The sequence below is a fragment of the Papilio machaon genome, chromosome 1 (assembly GCF_912999745.1).
Source record: "Papilio machaon chromosome 1, ilPapMach1.1, whole genome shotgun sequence".
In the NCBI taxonomy this organism is placed as follows: Eukaryota; Metazoa; Arthropoda; class Insecta; order Lepidoptera; family Papilionidae; genus Papilio; species Papilio machaon.
The window spans coordinates 3371842-3397980 of NC_059986.1; the positions used below are offsets into that span (position 1 = coordinate 3371842).

General features: G+C 34.8%; 3 protein-coding genes across 3 annotated transcripts in view; 2 read left to right on the plus strand and 1 right to left on the minus strand.

Annotated features, from left to right (window-relative positions):
- Positions 1 to 26139, minus strand: part of LOC106714196 (dedicator of cytokinesis protein 9) — a 34705-nt gene that overhangs the window by 2693 nt on the left and 5873 nt on the right. Inside the window, exons 8-31 of the mRNA XM_014507166.2 lie at positions 25880 to 26097; positions 25471 to 25661; positions 24623 to 24867; positions 24207 to 24406; positions 23684 to 23804; positions 22987 to 23259; positions 22788 to 22904; positions 22084 to 22266; positions 21633 to 21770; positions 21347 to 21542; positions 21201 to 21271; positions 19209 to 19368; positions 18809 to 19051; positions 18454 to 18571; positions 17836 to 17979; positions 17498 to 17715; positions 16954 to 17190; positions 16720 to 16880; positions 16515 to 16635; positions 16349 to 16444; positions 15691 to 15821; positions 14941 to 15082; positions 605 to 1017; positions 166 to 382 (exon numbers count right to left, since the gene is read on the minus strand). Coding sequence (XP_014362652.2) covers positions 166 to 382; positions 605 to 1017; positions 14941 to 15082; positions 15691 to 15821; positions 16349 to 16444; positions 16515 to 16635; positions 16720 to 16880; positions 16954 to 17190; positions 17498 to 17715; positions 17836 to 17979; positions 18454 to 18571; positions 18809 to 19051; positions 19209 to 19368; positions 21201 to 21271; positions 21347 to 21542; positions 21633 to 21770; positions 22084 to 22266; positions 22788 to 22904; positions 22987 to 23259; positions 23684 to 23804; positions 24207 to 24406; positions 24623 to 24867; positions 25471 to 25661; positions 25880 to 26097 — 4354 coding nt within the window. The remainder of the gene's footprint in view (positions 1 to 165; positions 383 to 604; positions 1018 to 14940; positions 15083 to 15690; positions 15822 to 16348; positions 16445 to 16514; positions 16636 to 16719; positions 16881 to 16953; positions 17191 to 17497; positions 17716 to 17835; positions 17980 to 18453; positions 18572 to 18808; positions 19052 to 19208; positions 19369 to 21200; positions 21272 to 21346; positions 21543 to 21632; positions 21771 to 22083; positions 22267 to 22787; positions 22905 to 22986; positions 23260 to 23683; positions 23805 to 24206; positions 24407 to 24622; positions 24868 to 25470; positions 25662 to 25879; positions 26098 to 26139) is intronic.
- Positions 2455 to 6762, plus strand: LOC106714254 (venom acid phosphatase Acph-1). The gene is made up of 7 exons (XM_014507237.2): positions 2455 to 2664; positions 2916 to 3026; positions 4240 to 4479; positions 4841 to 5023; positions 5097 to 5217; positions 5331 to 5542; positions 6290 to 6762. Exons 1-7 carry the CDS (start codon positions 2524 to 2526, stop codon positions 6440 to 6442), a joined length of 1161 nt encoding a protein of 386 aa, XP_014362723.1. The 5' UTR covers positions 2455 to 2523; the 3' UTR covers positions 6443 to 6762.
- LOC123721181 (venom acid phosphatase Acph-1-like) lies at positions 8151 to 14877 on the plus strand. The gene is made up of 10 exons (XM_045678986.1): positions 8151 to 8521; positions 9253 to 9368; positions 9537 to 9604; positions 9941 to 10048; positions 12288 to 12369; positions 12491 to 12648; positions 13093 to 13275; positions 13450 to 13570; positions 14022 to 14254; positions 14608 to 14877. Coding segments are annotated over exons 1-10 (1242 nt in total). The 5' UTR covers positions 8151 to 8519; the 3' UTR covers positions 14779 to 14877.

The following is a 26139-nucleotide window of genomic DNA, read 5'->3' on the forward strand; positions in this document are numbered from 1 at the left end:
AATATTGTTAATGTACGCAATGAAATGTAAATTAACTAATGATAAATATTTAAATAAGTATTAAAGTTAAGGCTACAGCACACCTATCAGAGCACCTTGTACTATATGAAAGGCCATCCGAGGTCCTTGCAAAAGGGGAGATAACGTTATTTTAGTGTCAGTTACCAGTGAGATGTGTGAGCCTGAGCCGCTGGTGATGTACAGGGCCGCGCGGCGCACCGTCCCGTGTGAACGGCGTCTCGAACACGAAGCGGCGAACGTTGTGCGCGCGCTCGAACGCGCCCTCGCCGCTCGCGCTCGCCGCCGCCCGCCCCTCTGGCGCCGCGCGCACCCACGTCACCTGGATGTAGGCCAACTTACCGTCCAGCTCATCACGGTTCACCTGCAAATTAAAACGTTAATTACTATAAAAAATCATTAGAGAATTTAAGTTATCAATATAGGATATATACAAGGACTAGACCGGACTTGTAATAAAAACTCGATTGAAATAGGCAAAAAAACGATAGAACACTAAAAATATAACAAAAAAACCTGCTCAGGAATTCCAAGAAATCTTTTTACATTTATTAATCTTATTTAAATTACCAACAAATAAACTGACCGGAGCAGAATCCATAATCATCTTGACAGAGCCGGCGCCGAATTTCTGTTCGTAATACATTTGCAGCTTCTCTGAGATTTCGCTGAGTGATGTCAATTTCGGTTCCTTGTAAATAAACTCCACGCCTTCTTCGTCTTCACCGAAGTGAGCTTTACCAAAGAACGCAACACGGTAGAACCTTCCTAATAATCGTTTCCCGGAGTTTGTAACTTCTATCACTTTGGCATATGCTTTGGTGAGATGCTGATAGCAGGCGAGAAGAGCTTGGTAATCCTTCTTGCGCTCGTAGATCGGTATTATAAGACGATACAATGGACCGAGAAGTTCGTATCTCTCCGCCTTGTCGACGTATTCGGTGCAAACCATCAGTTGCTCTAAGAATGATTGTTCGTTATAATGGACGTCAGTCATGCCTGAAATATACGAAATAGCACCTGTTTTAAATGACTGAGGTTAGATATTTTGCTAAATTCTAAACAGAATTATTTTTTTAAGGTTTTAACTCTATGATGTTACCTGTACTAATTTAGAGAACTAAAGAACGTCACAAATAAACGTTAGGTAAACAAACTATTCAGTAGTCAAATATTTTAATTGTCAACGATAGAAAAAATCCCCACAGATTTCAAGTCGGTTTTTCCGGGAAAAGGGGATTCTTTAAAATTAGTACACGCTGTATCTGCATTTTAAATTCATTAAAATTTGAACGGTTAGAGTTAGAGATTTGGTAGTAAATTTTAGAGAAAAAGTTGATCTCGTCTAAATGACCGGTCTTTAACATAGTAACAACATGAATAACTTAGTTTAAGCTAATGAGAGCAAAAACTAATATAGGGGCATTGTATTAAATATTCCTAAAGCAATGTCTATAATGAACACGTGTTTTCTATTCACGTGAAATTTCAAGGTTTCAATATGGCTTATTACTTGTATTATTATAGTTACATCTAGTATTAACTAGAAATATTATATTTAAACTAGTCGTCGGCCGCAACTTCGTCTGTGTGGAATTAAAAAAGGAAAAAAATATCGAAGTCACTCCCGCATACATAAGATAACTACTACTAAAAGTCTAGTCAAAATTGGTTCAGTCATTACACTTTACACTTTTGATTGATTTAAAAGTGATTGCTAGTTTGTTACCTTTTCCTATAAAATATAAATATAGCTTAATAAGAACTTAAGTATCTTTAAAGTTAAATATTTCGTATTTCATTTTAGGATTCAAACTATTCTGCGAAATTTTAATATCAGTAAAAATGAATCGATAAACATCAGTTCAAGGAACCTTTGGATGTTGTTGTATATGTTGCTATGAATTGTAGAATTATAAGAGATAAAATTAAAAATTCCTTATATAAGCCACTAGTTTGGTTTTCTCCGAAATACGGGAAATATTGATGAAAATTACAAATGGGTTTTCTAAGCTACGTTATTTTATTTTCTAAGTATTAGGAAAGTTGGTATCTATTGCTACTTACTACTGGTAGTTGTTTAAATGTTATAAATAATATTATATGCGAGACCATACCAAAGATAAAGCAAGCAACCTTCAGAATCGAATACATTTTAATCACAAATTGTTAAGCATACTTTATATTGCAGGTATAACCTCAAGCCAGGGACCGTAACTTTATAAGATCTGAGTATCGTACAGATTTTAATTAGGCAAATGAAATTAAGTTACCAGGATACTCTGTATATAAACAAACATGTGAATATATTTGGCAAATATAAAAATAAATGGTAGTATAGACGCCTATTCAATACTAAATAGCGAACTCCTCTCGGCCCTCTTGTATCTATCTATATAAATGAAGCAAAGAGTCGGAGCATGGCAGTCGAAATTGGCTCGCGACCGCGCGTACATAATGCCGATAAGGCGCGCTCTGTTGTCCGACGCTTGAAACCGTTTCAAAATGGGGCTGGTGTTTGTGTTGCTGATGGCGGTGGGGTTGGGCGGTGGCGGGTGCAGCAAGTACAAGCCCGCGGCTATACAATCCAATAATAAATTAGTGCATAGCAGCATTGATAACACTGAACCGGTGCTAGTTTTCTCGGTACGTACGATTCGCGCCACTTCGCGCATATCATCTATAACTTCCTGATAATTGAAGATCGTTCCTAGATAATGAAATCTGTCCAAAGAATCTGGATGTCCGTATACGTAATACATACATACTATATTAGATCAATTGTTTAAGTGGATAGAGTCATAGTGGATAGAGGCATATCTTTAGTTAATACATGATATATATCATCATATAGGAATACTATATCTAAATTAACAGTCGGAGTATTTTTTTTGTAGATTTTCCGACATGGCGACAGAACACCGGACCAAGAGGAACTGGATAAATATCCGGCTGAAGAGAAAAGCGACAAACTTTTCTTTCCATTTGGAAAGAAAGCTCTGACCAATGTGAGTTAATAGATTTGGAATAAAATATACAGTAGGTACTTAATTATTAATTAATGAAAATATTTTAATTGGATGAAAAATTGCGTTAACGTTTTAACATTAAAATAAACTTGTTTAGGTGCTAATGTATTTGTATTCTAACAATGTTACGGTAAATTTAAATACATTTGGCGTCAACTATTCATATTTTTGACCAGACGTGCGAAATATAAAGGACGACATTTCATTAATTGCCTTCTTTTGCATACTAGTATTTAAAATGTATGTACTGCAAAGTTACCTTAATACAAATGCAATACTCGCGGTCGCTGTGAAATTTATTTCATATATTGAGATAACTAAATTAGAGAACCTATTTTGAATATCCTTTATGCATGCAAAAAAAAGTAGTGGAAGTTTAATAGTCGACTGAAATGCTGATAAGTCGTGGAACTGCACCTTAAATTATATGCTATTGTAACTTGTAAAACTTTTGCAGAAAATAAATAATACAAAATAATATTGTACATAACTTGATAAATGTCAGGAAAATGTTATATTTTTACTAGCTGTCGCCCGCGATTCCGTTCGCGCGCAGTTAAAAAAACTTGATAGTGGTATGAAAAAAATAGATGTTGGCCGATTCTCAGACCTACTCAAAATGCTCACAAAATTTCATGAGAATCGGTCAAGCCGTTTCGGAGGAGTTTAACCACAAACACCGCGACACGAGAATTTTATATATTAGATATTTATTCTTGGTATCATTTTTTTTGAACGATGAATATGTTTGTTCGTGTAAATTCTTGTTCTTAAATAACATAATACAATTATTACCAGCGGTTATCAAACTTGTTTTGCTTATGGAACCCTTTTGGGAAGCGCAGTATTTGACCATACTCACCTTATCCTACTGTTTTTGAAGTAACCTAGCCCTGTGGCTCCGCGGAGCACACTTTGAGAAACACTATTACAAATAACACTTTGGTTCGGGAGGGGATCTGATTGCTTTTTACCAGTTTGTAAATTAGGACTCGAACTATTTAGCATGGCACACATTAAAAAGGATTGACTTATTATAATAATTATGCACGTACCATAAAATAACTAGTGTAACGATTTAAGAGATTACGTATTTCTTACACGATTTTAAATACATTAATTATTTCTGCATTGTTTGTCATTATTAAGCGTAGTTTTTCTTATCATTAGTAACAGTCGGTTTGTTTAATAGAAAGGCAAACAGCGTGGCTTCAAGGTCGGGGAGTACCTCAGAGACAGATACGACGAGTTCATCTCTCAACTGTATCTACCAGATGAGATTAAGATTCGAACCACGGACTACGATCGTACAAAGATGACGGCATTGACGGCAATGTCAGCGTTGTACCCTCCCCTGCCACCACAGCGGTGGAACCCAGCACTTAATTGGCAACCTGTACCGTACGACACGCTCGAATATCAACACGATGACGTAAGTATAGTCCCCCGATGTATACCGATGATGTGTGTATAGAAGGTTTCTTTGAGACTATCCTTAAGAATAAGTCCAAGGTAAAAACAACAACGAGAGAAAAGACTACTTCAAAACACAGACTTCAACATTATACTATTAGTAAATAAATTAGTCATTAATAAGTTAAAGCATGCGTCTATAACAGACTAATTTCTTATGCTTATATAATCGTACAAACGCCGCTTTTATCTCCAATTAATAAGTATGGAATATATATATATGGAACTATTTTAAATGTAATTAGAAACTGGTAGTTCTAGCTTAAAACATGTTGACTATGTAAATTATATTTGTTTTCTATCGATATTTATTTTTATAGCTCCTGTACTGGTACAATTGTCCTCGTTATACAAAACTGAGGAACAGCGTGTACGAATTACCCGAAGTTAAAAAGTGGATAGAGCCGTATGAGAGTTTTTACTCTTATTTGAGTGACAAAACTGGCACAAACATAACTACCCCCGAAGATGTTTTCTTCTTAGATAACCTGTTTCAAACTTTAGTAAGTACATTTTATCTTGAAACATTAATTTGATATATCATTACAATGGGACAAATAACACGGTACATTTTAGGAAAATGTTGGAGTTAAACCGCCGAAATGGGCGCAAGAGGTAATGCCGAAAATCAAAGAGATGACAAAAATTGAATACGCCATAGAATACTACGACGATGATTTGATAAGACTAGCTTCAGGTAAAAATCAAATTATTACGACTCAATTTACAATTAACTCAGTAATAAGAATGCTTCTGAACAACTGAAGAGTTTACAGCAGCAACATTGTTAACCCTTTTAAATAATTTCAGGTGTACTTCTAGGAGACATCGTAAATGCATCAACATTAGCAGTGGCCGGTGATTTGGATCAGCCGAAAATGCGATTGTATTCTGCACACGAGAACAACGTGGCTGGCTTGATGGCTGCAGCTAGGGTGTTCCAACCACATCAGCCAAAATACGGATCTACGTTCTCATTGGAGTTGAGGAGACGAAATGATACGGGCCAATATGGATTCTTGGTATGCATAGTATACAAAAAATAAGATCTAGACGTTTTGTTTTCTTGAGATGTCAAAGAAACACCAAAGAAATTCCATTACTGCTTAGTCCTTCCTAAGTGAATACGGGTTTTAATTATTAAAATGAATTAAAAAAAACATACTCATACATATAGTGGAAAAATTTCTATAATGAAAAAATCATATCAATTTTTATCACAATGTATTGAAATAAAATACGTACACGTAATTCAGAAACTAATTTGTAACAAAACATAAGAACGGTTTCGATTTCGCGCTTTGCGGCTTAATGAAAAATTTCTCACCTACTCGATAACTTGTAATGTTAGGAATCATCACTTTACTGCAATAACATTACCATGATTTAGAAAAAAGGATTCTTAAGCAATTAATACTAACTTTAATTATTAATTTTATGCTCGTGCAAATAACGCATTGTACAAGATCTTAGCAATCTTTAAGACAAACAAACCTCTTGGTCAGGCTTGCAGGAAAATACCGCGTTAAAATGTATATTGCTGGGAAATAAAAATGTATATGTTTCTTCGGGTAATGAGGTAGAACAGGTTTACGATGAAGTCGATGTTTGGCATAATCAAGCTCTTGTGCCAATTGTGCTATAGAAAAAGTAGTCGTCTTTATCATTCTATCTGAAAAAACTGAGATGCTACATGCCTAACTAGGTTGTTAATGTGTTATGTAAAATCACATATGTTGTTATAACTATAATTTTTGTAATTTTAACAGGCGGTATACGCTGCAATAGCGGGAGGTCCAGATGTAATTCTGCCAGTCGACGGCTGCGGAGACTCACTGTTCTGTGATTTCGACACTTTCCTAAGTCTCACCAAGAACGTAGTCAATACAAGGGAAAGATTCGAGGAAGATTGTTTTAAATAATTTTAAGATAAACTGTTCTTCAAATGATTACTCTGAAATTAAGTACAAACCGGTTTATTAATAAAAAACTGGTAAATCGACACTTTGAAAATGATTCATGTTACCCACCGAATTTATTAGCGAAAAATCCAGTGTAGTAATATATACATTTGCAAAAAAACTTATTTAGCATAACGATTAACTGAAATTTACATGTTTAAGAAGGCTTGTTATATTTGGTTTAACCTACGTTTTCACTGGAGATGTTACAGAGAAAATACTATTTTAAGATGGTACTAAAAGATAAATTGGTTGTAATCATGTGAAATAAAGAAGAATAAAGTGGCTGTGATTTAAATTCTAATTATTATTTTTTCTATCCTTTTATTTCAATAGTGGCACAAGGCTGAAAATTACTTAATTAAACCGATCTGCGTAGCTGTGGGTTTTCACTGTGGAAACATTATTAAAAAAAATATCTCTTTCATTATCTTTCAAATAAAGTAAGATAGTAACATAATATATTAATATAAAAGTTTCGGCACTGTAATCCTACGGTTAAAGCTGTCCCGGACAATATCAATTTAGTTTGATCTATCTTTAGTTTCTTTTATAACGAACATCATCGTTTTAATATCATCTACGAGTAATTTAGGTACTAGTTTTACTTTTAGTTATTTAAGAAAATATTTAAATATGAAAATTATACATTCGTGTACTTGATACATATCTTTCATGGCTTTAGCATATAGCTTTACAAACAAATGATAGACATAGAGTTAGTTTAAATGATAACCTTAATTAAACAAATAAAGGTTTTAAATATTTATATACGTTACTGTATTAAGTTATACACATCGGGCAAATGAGTTGAACACGTAACATTTTTGATGGGAATAAATAATCCTATTCTATATTATTCAGTAACTAGTAAAGTAAGAAGCAAGCTCCAAAGCGAAAGAAAAGATAGTTCGCTAACAGTAATGATCTATAAAAAGATAAGAGATTGTTCATTAAATTGTTTTAGATTAGATGAAAGACGAATGATTGTGTTGCGTGACAATTGCTTTATACATAGATCACGCTACTGGTCTAGATACTGTAGTGTTTGTGACTAGTGTTTCATTTTATTTCTTTTGTAACATTACTGATCATTACTAATATGGTAAATTTTTCAAGTATATTGTGCGTAAGGTAAGTACTTATACATTTGTTTACATTAGTTATATCAAATGTTAATTAAGATTTAAATAGGGATACAGTGATAACATCTGAGGTAATTGTGTTATTCTAGTTACAAAGCCTATATGTATATAAAGAATGCATTTGCTATATAGTCGTGGTTTAGCTTGAAAGCGGAAGATATGTTTCGTTCGCACGCAGCGCGCGCAATCTTTTAATTCACTCCATCAGACAGATCAAAGCAGCGTGTTGACAGTGAGGACAGGACTACGCGAGGGGATCCGAATCAATCTTCAATTGTACCACTTCTACCACAGATTCGTTCTAAATATAAACAACCTAAGACTATACCTATATTCCTAGTGCACATGAAGTTATGTAAAGATTTACAACATATATGAAAAACGAAGTCCAAAGAGTTGGTCGAATAGCATTATGTGATCCGAATGAAACGAACTGTATCACAACAGAATGACGTAAACGACGATTGTTCTGCCGGGTTCACGAGCCGTAATGAAAAATCCGAGCCGTCCATTGAATGTGACGTCAGCAAGGGCGTTACGAGGGAGCCTGAACTGACTGGTTCGCATTGTCGTGCGAACGTGCACCGTGCTAAGATAGCCGGCCACAATCGATTGGTCAAAGTCAATCATCTGACGCGACGGCAGGTCGCAGCGACCGTGAATACGACGGGCATCCCGCGACCCGCGCCGCTCAGTGGGACGCAGTGGGCCGCCTCGAGCGCTTCCTGCCTCACATCCAAAGGAACACCCCACAAACAGAACCACGAACTCTAGTGCCAGTGTTGTCTAAATGTTTCGAACGTAGTTATCAATTGATATATACTTTCATAATTAAATTCAAAGCCGTATTACGTCCGACCTACGATGTAGAGCTGCCGACTCGTCGGAGGAAAATGTGAGTTGTGTTTGACATAAATTCGTTCAGCGGTGTCTCTCTGTCTACTGATTAACGTCAACCGGAATGATAAAGTCTGTAGGCACGTGTACGTTTCAATTCACTTGACTAGTTCTGAAGCGATTAATGACATTGCGATCAGAAGGGCAATTAGTAGTTGAGTTTATTTACTCATTCAACCGTTTACATATTACGAATATAAAATCTGTTATTTATTCGTTATTTAACAAAGTAATACATAAGGTTGAGTTAACATAAAGCGATGTATCATCATCTTAAGGTAAGTAAGAAAATTACCCAGTACAATATAGAAAAACTTCACTAACGAAAAACAAAAGCTCTTTGATTGCCTTTGACCCAATCAATGGCCATCTTCTTTGTATCTATTCTAAATGAAACATTCGGTCATTTCAAATATTGAGACATCGCACAACGGGAATGTCTTATTTAAAATGATTTTTAATCAAAAGCGTTTAACGAGCGCTCACATCAGTTTCATTTGAGGACTACGGCGGAAGACACATATAGTACTTGTCCGTTGCGGTTGTTGCAAAAAGTATTAAGTAAGTTAGTATCCCTCTACCCCAGAGGGATACTAGAAGTGTTCGTTTGAGGAGTACGTCAGGAGACATGATTTGGACTAGGTAGGCCATATATAGGAACGGAGAGGTTAAAAAATGCATTCGATAGGTGCGTATGACTAGATGGTTATAGGTGTGTACGATGTTTAGGAAAGAGGGCGGTCGCGAGGAGGAGCCGACCAACGCGGCGGAGGAGGTGCAAGGTAGCCGCATTGAGCGCACGTGCTGCTGCCTCGGCGTGTTGGTGGGCGTCTCACTCATCGCCGGTGAGTAAAATACCCATTAGTTAACTAACGCCCATTTTCCGAAAGAAATCAGATTATTTGTAAACCAATGTGGTCAGCCTTTATCAGTCGACTGCTGAACATTTATATTTAAAAAAAAAAAAATGACACAGCATTACTATTTTTTTTAATATTTACAATTTCCAACAGCCCTCGTTGCTGTGATTCTAATGAAAGATACAACAGTCGAAGTCACAGTTCTACGACAAGTCCATGTGGTGAGTAAATACAAGTTACAATTAAACATAATTTTGATTTTCAGCAAACATTGTGTAGTGTAGCGTTTTAGAAAGTAAAGAGTTCTTCTCTTAGCTAGAGTGCTTTGCAGACAAGAGAAAAAAATCTCTTGCAATCCTGATCCATACTAAAATTATTTTACTAATATCATAAAGAGGCAAGTTTGTTTGAAATTAATAGACTTCGAAACTACTGAACTGATTTGAAATATCACTGTTGGGGAACTACACTATCCCCCGGTGAGATAGGTTTTATTAATTACTAAATAAAGTAATTCAAAGGTAATAAATAAAGTAGTTATGTGTTTTTACGTGCAGCTAATGTCGCATGGCGAGCGTACCCCAAGCGAACGCGAGTTGGCGATGCTAGGCGCCCCCCCACCCGAACATGTGTTCGCACCTTACGGCGCCGGCGCATTGACTAATGTAAGTTTATAACTTTATATGGTATAGTATGCTAGACGTAATTGGGACCTTTAGTTTTTTAATTGATTGTTACACAGCTTAAACAGTTAATATTAGCTGAAAAAAAAATTAATAACCATAATTTTATTTAATTAAATTATCGTTATCATTCAATAAAGATACATAATTTTGTTTATTAAATAATTAAAAATACTAGTCAAGTTATGATTTTTGTAAAATACTCCATTAGAGACGCAACTAGATAAATATTTATAAAACCTTCTGCGATCATAAAGACGCAATTTAATATGATAATAAAAGATTATACTTAAATAGGAAGAATTATTATGTATACATTGACTATTTACTATACGAAAGAAATAGAAAAATAAATTGGAATGGTCAAAGAGATTGCAAACAATAAATTTGTATTGAAGTATTGACATTCTGTTTGTACAAAACCGATGCACGTTATCGCGTGGGAATCGAACGAGATTTGTTTCTAACAAAAGAGGCCGCCACCGTAGTTCCTCTATTTATAACAACATACAACATGTTTACCGTAACAAATAACATATTTTTAGAATCTGATTAAATTAAACAATTTCCAAATTAATAGCAAATTACTAATTGAAGAATAGACTTTGTTTAAACAATTGTTTAATATTTATTGTCAACTAACTGTCGCGCGCAATTAAAAAAAAGCTTTATTAGTAGCCTATATGTTGTGTTCCATTGAGCCGTTCCGTAGATACTTTCAAATAAACATCCATCCATCCATTCAAACATTCGCATCTATCTATATATATAAAAGAAAGTCGTGTTAGTTACACTATTTATAACTCAATAACGGCTGAATCGATTTGACTGAAAATTTGTCTGAAACGGACATAGGATAATTTTTACCCCGTTTTCTATTTTTTATTCCGCGCGCACGGAGTCGCGGGTAAAAGCTAGTTTATAATATTAGTAAGAAGTAAGATTATCCAGAGCTATTTTTAGCGATAGTATTTTTTTTCAAATATACGATCGAATGGATTTTAAAGGATCATCGCATCCAATATCCCGACTATCCAAAGATTATCGTAGCATATATTACTGATAATGTTTTTTTTATCTATTTAACAGAACATCCATTACATTGATACGGTGAAACATTAGATAGGAAATTTTTGTATAATACGTAAAAATCAAAAGGAATGAAAGGTGATTTACTGCAGGTTTCTGAGACCAGAATAACTAAGACTTTGTTTTGTCAAAGATAATGACAGGGATGACGACATGTTTTATACAGAGATGTTGGTCTCAGAAACCAACGGTAAATACGGTCCTGTCACCATTTAAAAGATATCGTACATCACGTGAGACAACACATTCATAGCAATAATTCGTGCAAACGACTGGTATCAACCGAAAGATTAGCTTCCTGACGTCGGGAGGGAGACGCAAGCCGAAGGTCGATCTAAACAGGAACGAGGTGTCGTACACGCAGATTGCCGTCCGCGCCTAATAATGATTTATTGCCCGCTGCACACAGAACATTAGACAGAGTATCATTTCGTAAAAAAAAGTAGTAAAACTAAAATAAACTATAATAAGGATAATTGATAAGAAGTAGCAATCAAAATCCTTGGAAAAAATTAATGAGCAAAAAAAATATTTGGGTTTATGATACATCATAGAGGGAGAATGGAACAGATAAAATTCGAAAATAAAAAATAAAAACTTGAGAGGTGTCAGGGACACCCGGATGGAACGAAGTTCCTTTCAATTAATTAGTGAAGGAACCAATGTTTATTCTATGAATAAAAATCTTAAGTCTTCACAAGAAGAACATTGTCACGTCGTTGCCATGGTGAAGTAGCGCTCATTCGTCGTTAACATACTTACGATAGCAAAAAGTGTCGTGACAACTTTTCGTAAGAATTTTTTCCGTCTAGCCCCCTTTCACAACGCGCGATAAGGAACTTCGTTCCAAAAATAAAAATAGAGACTTTATTTCCAGTTCGTTGACCTACTAAATACGATTTAGTCTATGTTTCAACATCCAACGATCATACGATGTTTTCAATGAATTGTCTATTGAATGTATTAAACACAATCAGTGATTGATAACAAACCGAGTACATAACATTTTTTTTTTAGTTATTAAAGGGGATTTGTCGCAATGCCATACCGCCCCTTGAGTACATAACATTAATAAGTTTTTTGCTTTTTAAATTAATAACTACTTGTTATAATGGAATGTGTTAATTTTCAGGAAGGCAAAATGGCAACGTTCGAAATGGGCGCATTACTTAGAAAAAGATATAATGAATTCTTGGGACCTTATTACGAAGATGGTAAGCATGTTCAGAAGATACTTACGTATTTAGAAAATTATTAAAAAAATCTCACACAAAACACGTGCCACAGTCTATAAAAGTAAGCATCTATATAATATTTTCGATTATAAATTCTCAGGTAAACATGTCGTGATAACGTCGGACACTGATCTAAGCAAAGTAAGCGCGCTGCTGATATCTGCGGGCCTGTGGCCGCCTCCCGCAGAGCAGGTGTGGAACGACACTATGCAATGGCAACCTGTGCCTTATTCATACCCACCAAGAGATACTGACTACGTACGTATAGAGTGGTAAAACTGTTCGTCGTTTGTTACTGCACTGTGTATTATTTACAGTTTAAGACGTTTATTTCCTACCCAACTTCGTTGCAATGCCATTGTCGTTCACTGTGCAGGTCGAAAACCGGTTATAGTAACATACATAGATGCTGAATTATATAGCTCATATGTAGACGTAGTTCGATATTCGATCCAAAGTGGGAAGCAAATAAAAAAATAACCGATGGTTTCTGAGGCCATAGTTTCTATATAAAACATATCTTCATCCCTGTAATTATTTTTAAACAGGGATAATGGTTTCAGAAATTCACGGCTAATAAACCAGAGTCCCCGGTTAATCAGTAGAATATAGTGTGTTTATAAATACAATAAAATTGTAATATACACACATTAACGAAAGTTTTATTAAATGAAAAAAGCACATACAATTTAATAATTTCAGTTATTATACGAAGAGAACTGTCCGCGCTATAACCAGGAGAAGGAGAGAATACTACAGGCTTTCACAGAGGAAGGACTTTTAGCGCCATACCGCGACTTCTTTCACAAGATCGCAACGCTCACTAATACTAACTTCAGCACGCCGAGAGAAGCTTTTTACCTTAATAATCTTTTCACAATACAAGTAAGCTACTATAAATATTTTTTGACGTTATTGAACGCGATCGTAGGAAAACTCTTTTGATTTTTCCTACATTTATTTTTAAGTCAATTGACGTACATTTATGTTGCATTCATCGTTTCTATGTTTAAAAAAGTTGTTTATTGATTCAACATTCTTATGTTTTTGTATTTAAAGGATGATATAAAAGTCGCAAATCCAAAGTGGGCTAAACATGTTAAAAGAAAGTTAATGGATGTAGCAAGACTTGAATTTATGATGATGTTTCACAACAACCTATTGAAGAAATTGAGCGGCGGTGAGTATTTGTAATAATATTTTATTAACGTTTTTCCTGTATAATACAACAAGACTAATAGACAACGATTTTTTTAAATTCATATTTAAAATTTAAATCAGACTAAGAACTGGTTAGATGTTGCAATTTTCCTCTTATATTTAGTTTTTTTGAAATCCTAATGTCAAGGTTGAACATTCTACGATATATTGATTAAAAAAAAAACTAATAAAACTATGTTGTACGCTAGACAAGATTGATTTTTTTTACATCGGAGATCGGTATACTATATAAGTATGTATAATTTTTTAACCGACTCTATTTATCTTAAGTCTACATTAGATAGCTTAGGATTCGTTAAACACTTAAATAATACAAACTTTAGCGACTACCGAATTTTTATCTTAAAAAAAAAAAAAAACAAGAGTAGTGAATCCGTTTATCGCAATGAACTTGTAGTATTTGTCCTCAGGAGCATTACTTCACGAGATAATAAAAGAATCTCTACAAAGTGGGATACCCAGCCGCAGTTTAGTTGTTCGTATCGGTACACCGGTGTCGGTGGCGGCGCTGCTGGCTGCGTGCGTGGCCCCGCCCCCGCGCCCGCCCGACCCCGGCGCCGCACTCATCATAGAGCTACACGAGAAATTGCCCTCCAAGGACCATAAAGCTATCGATTCGATCGCGAAACGATACGGTTTTAAGGTATGAACTATATAAAATTATCAAACATCTTGGCGCCTCGGAACATAACCGAGTAGAAGACAATTTTAAAGTATATCGGGACGCAATACGATGGGAATTGAAAATATTGAAACTAGCTGTACTCATGTTTTTGATGATATAGGATTTCAATATTTATTCCGAAGAGATTAAAAAGTTTTTATTAGATCTTTTTGTCAATGGATGACGTAATTATTTTTAAGATAATTCATAATCTACCACTTAAGTTATGTTAACATTAAGCGATAAGATTTTTTTTATGTTAAAAATAATACTCATGTAAGACATAGCTACGTATTTTCTAATATTTTTTTAATTCGTCGACATTTTCTTAGATATATTACTGGGACGATGACTCGGCGGAACCTCGTCTGATAGAAGTAGTGGGGTGCGAACCATTCTGCTCTTTGGAAACGTTCAAACATTTGACGCAACAAGTTTTGTCTTATGACTACAAAGAAGATTGCAAGTTAGTCTCTACAGACATAAATAAAGATGGATTATAAGTGTAATTAGAGTTATTAATTTGATAAGTGATTTATAACCATATTCAGTCTTACTAAGGTTGTTCTCTGAACTGTTATTGAACATTAAACGACTGTATGTGGCAGTTAAGATTATTTCCAAAAAAAATAAAGTGTACAAGTATCGAGTTGTGTTTTACTGACCTTCGTCTATCTTAAGTCCGGTCTCGTCTCGTGGTATGTTCATAGATATATCAGCGAAGACATCCGCGCCCCAGCTCTGTGTACCTCGTTGTTTGAGATACTCCGCTATGAGTGCGGCGATGTGGAGATGACAACACATAGCCTAGATGAAAAAATAATTATGTTCAATCATTAAGGTAGCCAGAGATTACAAGTATACAATTGGCATAGTCCTATCACACTTCTGAAGCGTTATCGTGCCTAATAAATCCATGTTCTTTTCTTTTAGAATGTGACAGCAATACAGTCGTTTTTTTTACATCTAGCATATTTTATACGAAAAGAAGTCGCTGAATGCGAAAAACGGAGGATCTCAGAATATGGAATGCTTTGAGGAAAGTCTATGTCCTGACACAGGCTGATAGTAATGTACTTTGTTGTCGTCAAGTACTCAAATGTACACATACATTTGAGTACTTGTTTGACGTCACTGTTAAGTGTAGAATTACGTATCCAAACTCTTTGGTGGACATAGATTAAATATTCGGACATAGAGGTGGCATACCACTGAGAACCTTTGCCTTTTTTAACTGTGGAAAAAGATAGTGGAAAAAATGAGAGCATTGCGCGGGAAGTCGACTAGTTAACGAGATTTTAGTTAAATAGAGTTCGATAAAATATTATAGAAAATATAGGTATAGTTTTGTAATAAGTATTTAAGAATGAAAAAAAAACGCATTTTGGGTGGTGTGATGTTATAAATATAGTAACCTCATCGTGGTCGTTGTTTCTCGCGTTATGATCTGCGAGTGTTGCCAGCCAGGCATGTCTCAGTCGTGGTGTGGCGCGACAGGACGCCGCCAGCGCATGCTGCAGCTCCGCCAGCTGCACGCTGCCACCACCTCACATACCATACAACAAATATTACATTTTCAAATGTAATTTAATTCAACTAAATAATTATAACAGCTCACAAAGGCTCTATTCTCAAATACTAAACTAAGATTCAATGAATCTAAAATTTTTAAACTAACTTTAGTCCATATTAAAGATATGTACTAATATAATAAATCGTAAACACACTTCTTTATAACGCAGGATATTTTGGAATAATTATTTTTGTAACAAAAAACCCCTTATTTACGACACGCATTAGACTAAATATTTTCACACCATTAATCTAAGGGGATGAATTGAAAAAAAAAAAAAAGTTATGCGAGAAAAGGACAAAAAGCAAAGATCGATGGTTGTCATGGTAACGGTAATTCTCAGCCAATGGTTTGCCATTGGACCTTTGGGGCTCAATTGTTATTTGAGTGTATTAACTTTGACATTTGCAATTGAAAGCTTTACAAAATACAAACAAAAAAAAATATGCGCAAGAAAAAAGAATAGAATTTATAGAACAGTTAAGTAAATATATAAATACCTGAGCCAGCTGCACCTCCAACACCCGCCAGGCGCACACGAGCGCCCACTACTGTGCGTACGCGCCGCATCAGTTCAGCCACTTCACTTGACAATCCTATACAAAATAATTATAAATACACACAACTGTGAAAATAAAATTATAAAAAAACTATAAAATTACTCACCAGTGCCTTTCATAGCTTTATCACCAGTCGCAAAGCAATTGATGACGGAAAGAGATTCCTGGAATCGCTTGCAATTGAGCGCAGTCGTTGTGTCCAGTAATTTTGACACGGCTATTATCACCTGTTAGCCAAATATATATTGTCACAGTAACGTTTTTTTACATAATTGAACTGTGTATTATCAATTACTTGTTATAATACAGACCTGCAGATGTACCCTGGTGAGGTTTCCACCTGCCCCGTGCTGGAAGTTGGCGCGCATGAGCAGGTAGAGGGTGGCAGCAGCCTCGCGCCGCAACCAGGCTGCGCGTGCGCCGCACAGTCGCACCACACTGCTCACCACACCCGCGCATAATGTGCTGCCACCTAGTGTTGAATATAAGATAAATTTCACACATCAAAAATTAGAAAAAAATATTACTTAATAAGTAAATTTTACCTTCAAACAGTGTCTCAGAGAACTGATTAATATAAGCTCTCAATGCGGCAAAGAGATGTTTGTACAGAGTTTCACTTTGTGGCAACTGCAGTAGCTTCAGATAGGGCTTTGCGGCCGCGCCCTCCGCCACCCCAACCTGCTTCATGAAGAGACAGGCGCGGTCAATGATCACCAGACCCACCTCTGTAGCCAAACTACCTGCCGTCAACACCGCGTGCTCTGACATCGCTTCCAATTCTGGAATATGTAGTAATATTAAATACACAATAATACCTAGAAATACAAGCTATTCAAGTTATACATTATCACTTTACTGAACCTTACAATTTTCAAAATATAACTGAAAAAATGTAATAATGTTTAAGATGCCGTTGTGGTTGCTTATATAAGTGCGAATTTTTAGATGGATCGAAATTTACTAACGGATCTCGATGAAATTTGGTAGGTAAATATAGAACTTAGTCTCAAATAACACATAGAAATAGTATTTATCTTAAAAGCTAGTAGGTTTTAGTTAAATAATCCAAGTGCCAATTAAAATTACCTGTGGTTACAGTGGTGGTGACGAGATTCTCTCTATTAACTGTGTTATTCTTCTCAACTATAATAGGAGGTTCTTTAGAGAAATCAGGAGGACTCATTCTTGCCGGCAAAGTTCTAGCTTTCATTGGTTTCGGTTTTCCATTACAATCAGGGGTCGGTATTTTTAATTCTGATAAAATTTTCTTCTTACCAACATATTGAAATTGTTCAGCGCATATTCTGAAATAAAAAAAGACTTATTAAAAAATTATACTAATATACTAAAATCGATACTTGTGTTTTGGCAAAATTTTTGCGAGTTTTTTCAGCAATTTACCCCACAATAACAATGTAACTTACTCTAAAACATTAAAGAAAGATTGCTGCTGCGCTTGTGTGTGAGTCCTCCACCACTCTATGAGTCTATCTTCGTCCAAATATTTGAGAACAAATAGAAAACACAAGAGAACATCGCGCACCTCTTCAGGGGACATCACTCCGAATCTAGACAGACAACACTCAACATAAATGACTTGCACAACCCATTGTTAGTACAAAATGGCGACAAACTTCTTGAACTTTCTCTTAATCGAATATTACAGGAATGTTTTGTTTGTTGGTTAATTCTATAAAAATTACTTTTAATAAGTGAATGACCAATCGACGATGTCTTTTTTATATGATGTTTTTTTTTTATTTCGATAATTCTTACGCATTTTTAAAAAGAGTCTGTAATGATGTGTGCTAGTATACTAAAAAAAAAAAATCCTTAGGACTCGTTTAGACATAAGCCGGAATCGTACGAATAACGCGAGGTAATCGCTTCAGACCTGCGTTGTTCGTACGATTCCGGCTTGTCTAAATGAACCTCTATACGAATAAACCTATGAATTAGTCTAAAAAAATAGCTACAACAAACATAGTCCCACGTACAAAAAGTTTGTCGACAATTCAGTTGAATGAATGAATGACAATTACCGGTTAACTTGATCACCAATATCGGTGAAATCCAGTTTCGTATTCCTTGGTAAGGAATCTCCGCCGGACATTGTTGATACAGACTCGAGAGAACTTTGCGATATGTTATTTGTGTTATCTACAAAACAAAACCATTGTGTACCCATTACGTAATAAACACCACAAATCACCAACATTTAGTGCCTATTTCCACTAAGTGGGTAGCCCGTTTGTTTATGTGTCAGTGGAAATTGGATCTTAGTTAAAGAAGTAATTATCCCTTAAAATAAAATTTTAAAAAGCAATATACTTTCATTATGATAGCCCAAACAAATAAAATTAATAAAGAAAAAAATGGAACATTCTATCAAAATACCTTTTCCGTACATATTACTTGGCTGCATATTTGGTGGTTCCTTGAAATGTGTTGAATTTCTAATAGGTGTGTGATCAAAATGCAACGTCAATCTGTTTCTTCTCGGCGTACTGTTGGCTGAGGTGACATCTTTCTGCGTGCTATTTAATATCGAGGTAGCGGTAGCGTCCCCATCAACTTTATCATCACCATTCTCTATTACCGGACTAGCCAGTGATTTTGTCACCAATCGATGAGCATTATCTGTGTGAAATTATTTTATTTAATAAAGTTCAATTACAGATAAAATACATGTACATTAAATATTCAAATATTAATTTAAAAAGAAACACATTAAATGTAGGAATGTAAGATTTTCATACAACATGTGTGTGAGTTCATTTTAAAGTGGACCACGTACCGAGTACTATAGTGAGCCAGGGTGCGTAGAGCTGCGCGAGGCGGGCGCGCGCCTGTCGGGTGCGGTAGCGGTCGTCGTGCTCGTGCTTGGTGAGCAGCGCGCGCAGCACGCCCAGCGCACTGCGCCGCTTCTGTGGAGCCTCGCGCAACGACTGCTCTATCTAAAGAAGTAACACAAATTAAGTACTATAAGTACATATTGATGTTCCAGTTAACAGTGGTAGACACCAGCAATGCTCAGTGAAATACCACGACCAATCAGAAGACAGGCGTCAAGTGGAAGCAATTCCACGTACAGTCTGATGAGTAAGCTTCCAGATGCCTAATTTTAGTACTATTTCCCTTCCCACCCTTTTCTTATAAGGATGGGAGGGATTTGACGGAGGATACATAAAAAGGGAAAATAACCACTCCTCCGTCGATTAAAGGTAAGCAGCGTATTTGGAATTGCGGATTTCTAAGGACAGCGGTCGCTTCGCTATTTCGGCGAATTTAGATGGATTCATCTAAATTCGCCTCATTGTCGCTCATTTGTCGACTTTGTCACGAGTTAATACAAAATACCTTTATTAGGGTGGGTCAAAAAAATCAACTATTTTTTTTTTAACAATTAATACGGAAAAATGGGTTACTAGGCACCTTAAAAAAATTCTCACCAAATATGAACTCTTAATTTTAATAGGAAGATCCTCCGCATCGCAGTTTTTCATTTTTTTCTCAGTCCTATAGAAAAAAATTCATTCCTCATCATTAATTGGTCGTACAGAAAATTTTTTTTAAGAATTTTGTAGGAAATTTAATGCTCTACAAAAAAGATATCTTATGTTTTTTCCGTAAACCTCACCATTTCACTAATATTGAAGATTTAAGATTGATTATTTTAAGTCAAATGTCACTTTTGTTTATGAATTTTATAACTCGACAAGAAATGGCTATTATTGAATGCGGAATAGAAATTTTTGTAGCAAATTAACTGCTCTATAAAAATGGTATCATATGTTTTGGCGATTAAATTAAGCGTTCAAAAGATATTCATGATCAAACTTTCATGTATACCGATTTTAAGAGTTTAAGAGATCATAACTTGTGGAAACACTAGAAATGCTGTAGAAAATGTAAACAAATAAAAACAATATAACTATAAAGAAAAATGTAGGTGGCGCTAGTTCACAAGGGAAACAGAGTAAATAGAATACAAAACAAAAATTCTCTACAGAAGAAATTTTCCCAAGGACAATATACAGCTGTAGTGGAAAAATTTTTTAAGACGTTTTGAAGACGTTATAAAAAAACAACATGATCGTGATTTCTAATGATGAAAAATAAAAAGTTTGGAATTATTGAATAAAAATTTTGAAAACAAAATTCAAATAATACTTACATTAAAGACAAAAAATGAAATTTTCTCAAAACTGATAGATTAAATTGAAATTTTTCGATTATTTGATCAAAAACTCTTAAAATCGGTATACATGAAAGTTTGATGATGAATATCTTTTGAACGCTTAATTTAATCGCCAAAACATATGATACCATTTTTATAGAGCAGTTAATTTGCTACAAAAATTTCTATTGCGCATTCAATAATAGCCATTTCTTGTCGAGTTATAAAATTCATAAACAAAAGTGACATTTGACTTAAAATAATCAATCTTAAATCTTCAATATTAGTGAAATGGTGAGGTTTACGGAAAAAACATAAGATATCTTTTTTGTAGAGCATTAAATTTCCTACAAAATTCTTAAAAAAAATTTTCTGTACGACCAATTAATGATGAGGAATGAATTTTTTTCTATTGGACTGAGAAAAAAATGAAAAACTGCGATGCGGAGGATCTTCCTATTAAAATTAAGAGTTCATATTTGGTGAGAATTTTTTTAAGGTGCCTAGTAACCCATTTTTCCGTATTAATTGTAAAAAAAAAAATAGTTGATTTTTTTGACCCACCCTAACCTTTATATTTCGCGTGCAAGATTCGAATGAAATAATTACCTGCTTTAAAAGGATCCCAGCAAGGAAATGCCTCATAATAAACTCATCAGTGAGCTTCAATTTAGCTGGATCTGTGGAAAATTAAAGTAATTTTTACAATACGGAAAATTTATTTATTTGAAATAAAAAAAAAACATCCAACTAACCTTCGTCACTATCTTTGAATAGTTTGTTAGCTTGCAGCGGCAAATTAAATGGTACAAAATGTTCGTGCGAACAAATCGTTTGTAAGAATGTAAATTTAAAATCGAACAACGCCTTTGGATCGCATGATTTAAATTTGTCTAGATATTTCTTTATTTGCCGGAAAACAAAACCACGATCCATGAACGAAAGACAAGACTGAAACAAGAATATATTGAAAAAAAAAAAAATAACTCAGATGAGATTAGAAAACTATTGTACTATGTCTCTTTAAAAATTATTTTTTACCTTTAGAAATAAAGCGAGATTTTTGTTAAATATATGGGTTTGTATCGGTTGTTGTAAAATATATGAAGGTTCAACAACTGTTACCAGTTTGTCAATATTTTCTAACAAATCCGCGTGGAATCTTTCATGACGTGACATCTGAAAATTTTAAATTAATTTAAATTGATTGTTTTTCAAGAAAAAAAGTTAAAAAAAATATTGTAAAATAGTCATAATAAAGTTATACATTAATTAATTACAAAAAAAAACTGCAAATTAATATTATGGTCCTTCGAGCAGGATATAAAAAATGCATGAAAAATACATATTTTTTTTGACTCTTGTCTGTAAAAAAATCAAGTAAAATATTCCTATATCATCCGAAGATACAGTAGCTTCCCAACAGTAAAAAAAATCAAATTGGTTTAAACAAACAATCAAATAAATCCTCTTTACAATTAATATAGATTACCTTTATTCTTCCAGTATTTATAAGATATTGCGCCATGCTCTTTATAATAATATCAAAGAAAAAGTTTGAATACTGCATAAATTTTTGACCAAGCAAAAAATCTTGTTGATTTGGATCTATAAACATGTGAAGAGGCGCAGTTAACACTGTGTGCAATTTAAATTCAACACAGTTAAACACATACTGAAAAAAAAAACAATAATATTATCAAAGTGACAACTTTAAGCATTATTAAATACTAGCTGTAGACCACGACTTCGTCTGCGCGGAATTAAAAAATAATAATAATAAGTAGTCTATGTGTTCTTCTAGACTATTTTGTACATCTGTGCCAAATTTAATTAAGATCCGTTGAGTCACTCTGGAGATACCTTCAAACAAACATCCATCCATCTAAACATTCATCATCATCATCAGCATATACGTCACCACGTTACCACGCTGGCCCAGTGCGTGTTGGATGACTTTACACATATCTTTGAATTTGTTCTCAGATATGTGCAGGTTGCATCACGATGTTTTCCTTCACCGTAAAAACGTAGGATAAATATGTAAATCGAAACTCAAAAAACACATTGGTACATGGCGGGATTCGAACTCAGGACTTGCAGAGTGCAAGACAAGTGCTTAACTCCTGAGCCATCGACGCTCTCTAAACTCTCTAAACATTCGCATTTATAATACTAGTAAGATTGTTGAAATACCTTCACATAGCTGTCAAGTAAGTCTTTCCTTCCATAGTCATGAATCATGTGGACGAATTGAACAATTAATTTCACAATCTGATAGCCCATATCATGGGAGTAGCCTTTTTCCACTGTCTGTTAATAAACATAAATAAATGAAAGTACAATTATGACATTCAAAATTATAAATAAAATAAAAATAAAAAAAAAATCTTACCATGAGTTCGAACAGTTGATTGAAGATTGTTGGTAAGAATGCAATGAGAGAGCTAAGTTTGATAGCGTGCGCAGATTTGAGTGCGTTGGTGACGTCATTCCAGGGGGGTGGTGAGGGGGAGGTGGGGGGAGAGTTGCTCTTTATCAACCTCTCTGCATGTGTGAACAAGTTGTGAAGGTGCATGTCTCTCGTCACCACTGTAGAGTCCAGCACCAGTTGGCACCTAAACAGTTGTTTCTCACCTTCAACCCACACAACTTCGGGTCCTGTGTTCTGTAAGTATAGATTGCTTTTAGTATGCTATTATTAAAATAAAAAACTTGTGAGCCGTCATGGGACGCCTGCCAGATGTGAAACATCGTGTGTGTACAAGTAATATGCATTAAATATTAAATATTATAATTAAATAAATAATAATGATAATGATAATAATGACAATAATGATTTTATATAATATATTTTGTTAATTTTTTTTTATAAAATGTATTATATAAATAATAAGATAATAAATGAATAATAATAACAATAATGATAAAATAAAGATAAAATAATGATAATAATAATAATGTATACCTCAGTATAGCTTGGCGACCCGTCGCCACGGCAAGCGTCGCCACGCAAACGATTCAGTGTACAAGTGATCCTATAGATGTTTCACATCAAAAATTGGAGGATAAGTACAAGTGCAATTACTTACCCCTTTTCCAAGTCCAAGAGGCTGGATAGAGAGATAACCAGACGGCAGATGTGTCGCTATTGGTAGATTTATTATCTCTTCAATTAATTTGTCATTCTTTATCAAAGGTACCCAAGCATACCTAAAATTTAAATACGTCTATTTGTGAAAACATAACAGTAAAAAATATTAGTAACATTTACTATTCATATTTTGTGTTTTTAACAGATGGTAGATCCCACAACAACATTTGTTGGGTGCACAAATGGGCGGGATGGAACGGTGAAATATCAAGACCACACAGAAGACTGAGTGTTTTACTGGATACCTAATTTGAGTCCTCTTTCCCTTCCCACCCTTTTCTTATAAGGAAATTATGGGAAGCGGAAGTGGATTTGGCAGAAGAGGGGACGCATTGCAAGGGCAAATATCCTCTTTCTACGCGTCCCCTTCTCCGTTGATTAAAGGTAGACAACACATATGCATTTAAGATCGCCTCGCTATTTTGCCGAATTAAAAAAAAATCTTATAGTCTAGAACTTACCCGATACATGTTTCAACATTAGTATCATTTTTCTTTGTAAGATCACAAGAAATATGATGGAATGTAAAAAGAAGATGATGCTTGTTGGTGATGGTGGCGGGCAGCCGTATCTTGGCTTCATCACACCAGCTCGGGTTCGCGTTGTGGTGGAGTACGGAGCAGCGATATTGTGATATCATTCCCGTACGACCGTAGATCACCTGAAATTAATTATACGTACAAATAGGCGGTTACAAAAACTAATTCAGCACAAATCTAACTACAAACCGGAGAATAAAATTGCAAGGTTAAAAAATTGCTACTTTTAATACGGAAAACGGAACTGGATATATTGAAATGAAATTAGCTTATATCCTAACCAGATTCTTAATTAAAAATAAAAAACATACCAAATTATTATAAAAATCATAACTAACCTGCAAAGGTTTATTATCTCCCGTATCATTATCTCTGATTTCAATGGAACAAGCAATATTCCTCGCACGTGCGAACACTTTCTGTGACTCGAATATGAGATACAATGGTCGTACGTATAAATGATGTATGTACGCTGCATACGGCTGCTCCGGTTCCAAGTTCAGCGTCGCTAGTTCTAACGTGAGCGGCAATGCAGGCGGTAATGGGAAAGGTTTCAATGCTGCGTATGAACTTGTCATACAATCTAAGGAGAAAATGGTTTATTTGTATGGTTATTAAGATCATGATATTGTTAGATACAAAAAAAGATAAATTAAGGCTGTTTTATTATTAGCAGACTTCAAAAAGAAGGAGGTTATCAATTCGACTGTATTTTTTTAATGTGTGTTACCGCGAATCTCCGCCCCTTGTGCTTCGATTTTGATAAAAAATATTTTAATCGAAAGGTAGTATTTGCAGATGGGTCCCATTTTAAATAACTAGAAAACTAGTAGATTTTGAGTTAAGCTTCAAAATGCGTTGCGAAAATTAGGGACAATTTTGCTTTCATCGCTTACATAGGCTACACTATAGGACCTACATAAAAATGATGTATGGAAGAATTTAGCTCTTCAAATGTGCTAAATAAAAGTCCGGGATAGCATATATCTATCTTTTATAGTTTTATCACAGTAACCATTTTTTTAATTTATGTATGATACGTCAATGGCACTCCTTAAATATAGATATCTCATACAAATTGATATTAAAGGCAACTTTAGAGACCGACTTATGACGAATTATTATGGCTGTGGAACAATTTTATTTTTAGGAAGGATTACACAATAAAATGTAGTATGTCACTTACTTGGTATAGGTTCATTGCTATGTTGTATAGTGATACTTAGCCAGCCGGGTACCACTGTCAGTTTAGACAATTTCTCAGGCTTTCTATAATCCGATAGGATTTTAAGTAAATCTTCATCTGACATTTTATTAGGTTCCTGTCGATATATGGCGGGAAATTCTGGCGTCGTATCCAAATCATTACTGTAGAGTCTGCAAAATAAATAGAGAAAATTATTAATATTACTGAGAAGTACAGTCAAACCAGAATAAGCTAAAACCCAAGGGATCGTGATTATTTACTCGCTTATAGTAGTTTCTTATTCACGGTCGACTGTACCATCTTTGTGATACTCTTTGAAGTAACAGAGATAGTAACATTATTTTCTGGACATATTAATGCTGTGGATATGTACAATTAAAAACTTTACCTGAATAAAGGTTTAGCAGCCCAAGCAAAAGGCATTCTATAGTTTCCAACGCGATTTGCATACGCTTGTACGGTCTTATGAACTTTAAGACCAAGTCGAGGGTCTTTGGTCGCCTTCAGGTACGGCTCTAGAACTTGGCTCACATGGCCTTGAAGGATTTTGTCTATTTTCACAACCAGGAACAATTCTGGATGAGGATTATTCACTGATAAAACCACCTGAAAATCAAAAGCGGTAAAAATCATTTCATCCATACATTT

Coding starts and splice junctions, on each gene's coding strand:
- LOC106714254 (XM_014507237.2), top strand. CDS start 2,524: ATGGGGCTGGTGTTTGTGTTGCTGATGGCGGTGGGGTTGGGCGGTGGC. Junction 2,665..2,915: donor AACCGGTGCTAGTTTTCTCG/GTACGTACGATT, acceptor TTTTTTTTGTAG/ATTTTCCGACATGGCGACAG. Junction 4,480..4,840: donor TCGAATATCAACACGATGAC/GTAAGTATAGTC, acceptor TTATTTTTATAG/CTCCTGTACTGGTACAATTG.
- LOC123721181 (XM_045678986.1), top strand. Junction 10,049..12,287: donor GCGCCGGCGCATTGACTAAT/GTAAGTTTATAA, acceptor GTTAATTTTCAG/GAAGGCAAAATGGCAACGTT. Junction 12,649..13,092: donor CACCAAGAGATACTGACTAC/GTACGTATAGAG, acceptor TAATAATTTCAG/TTATTATACGAAGAGAACTG.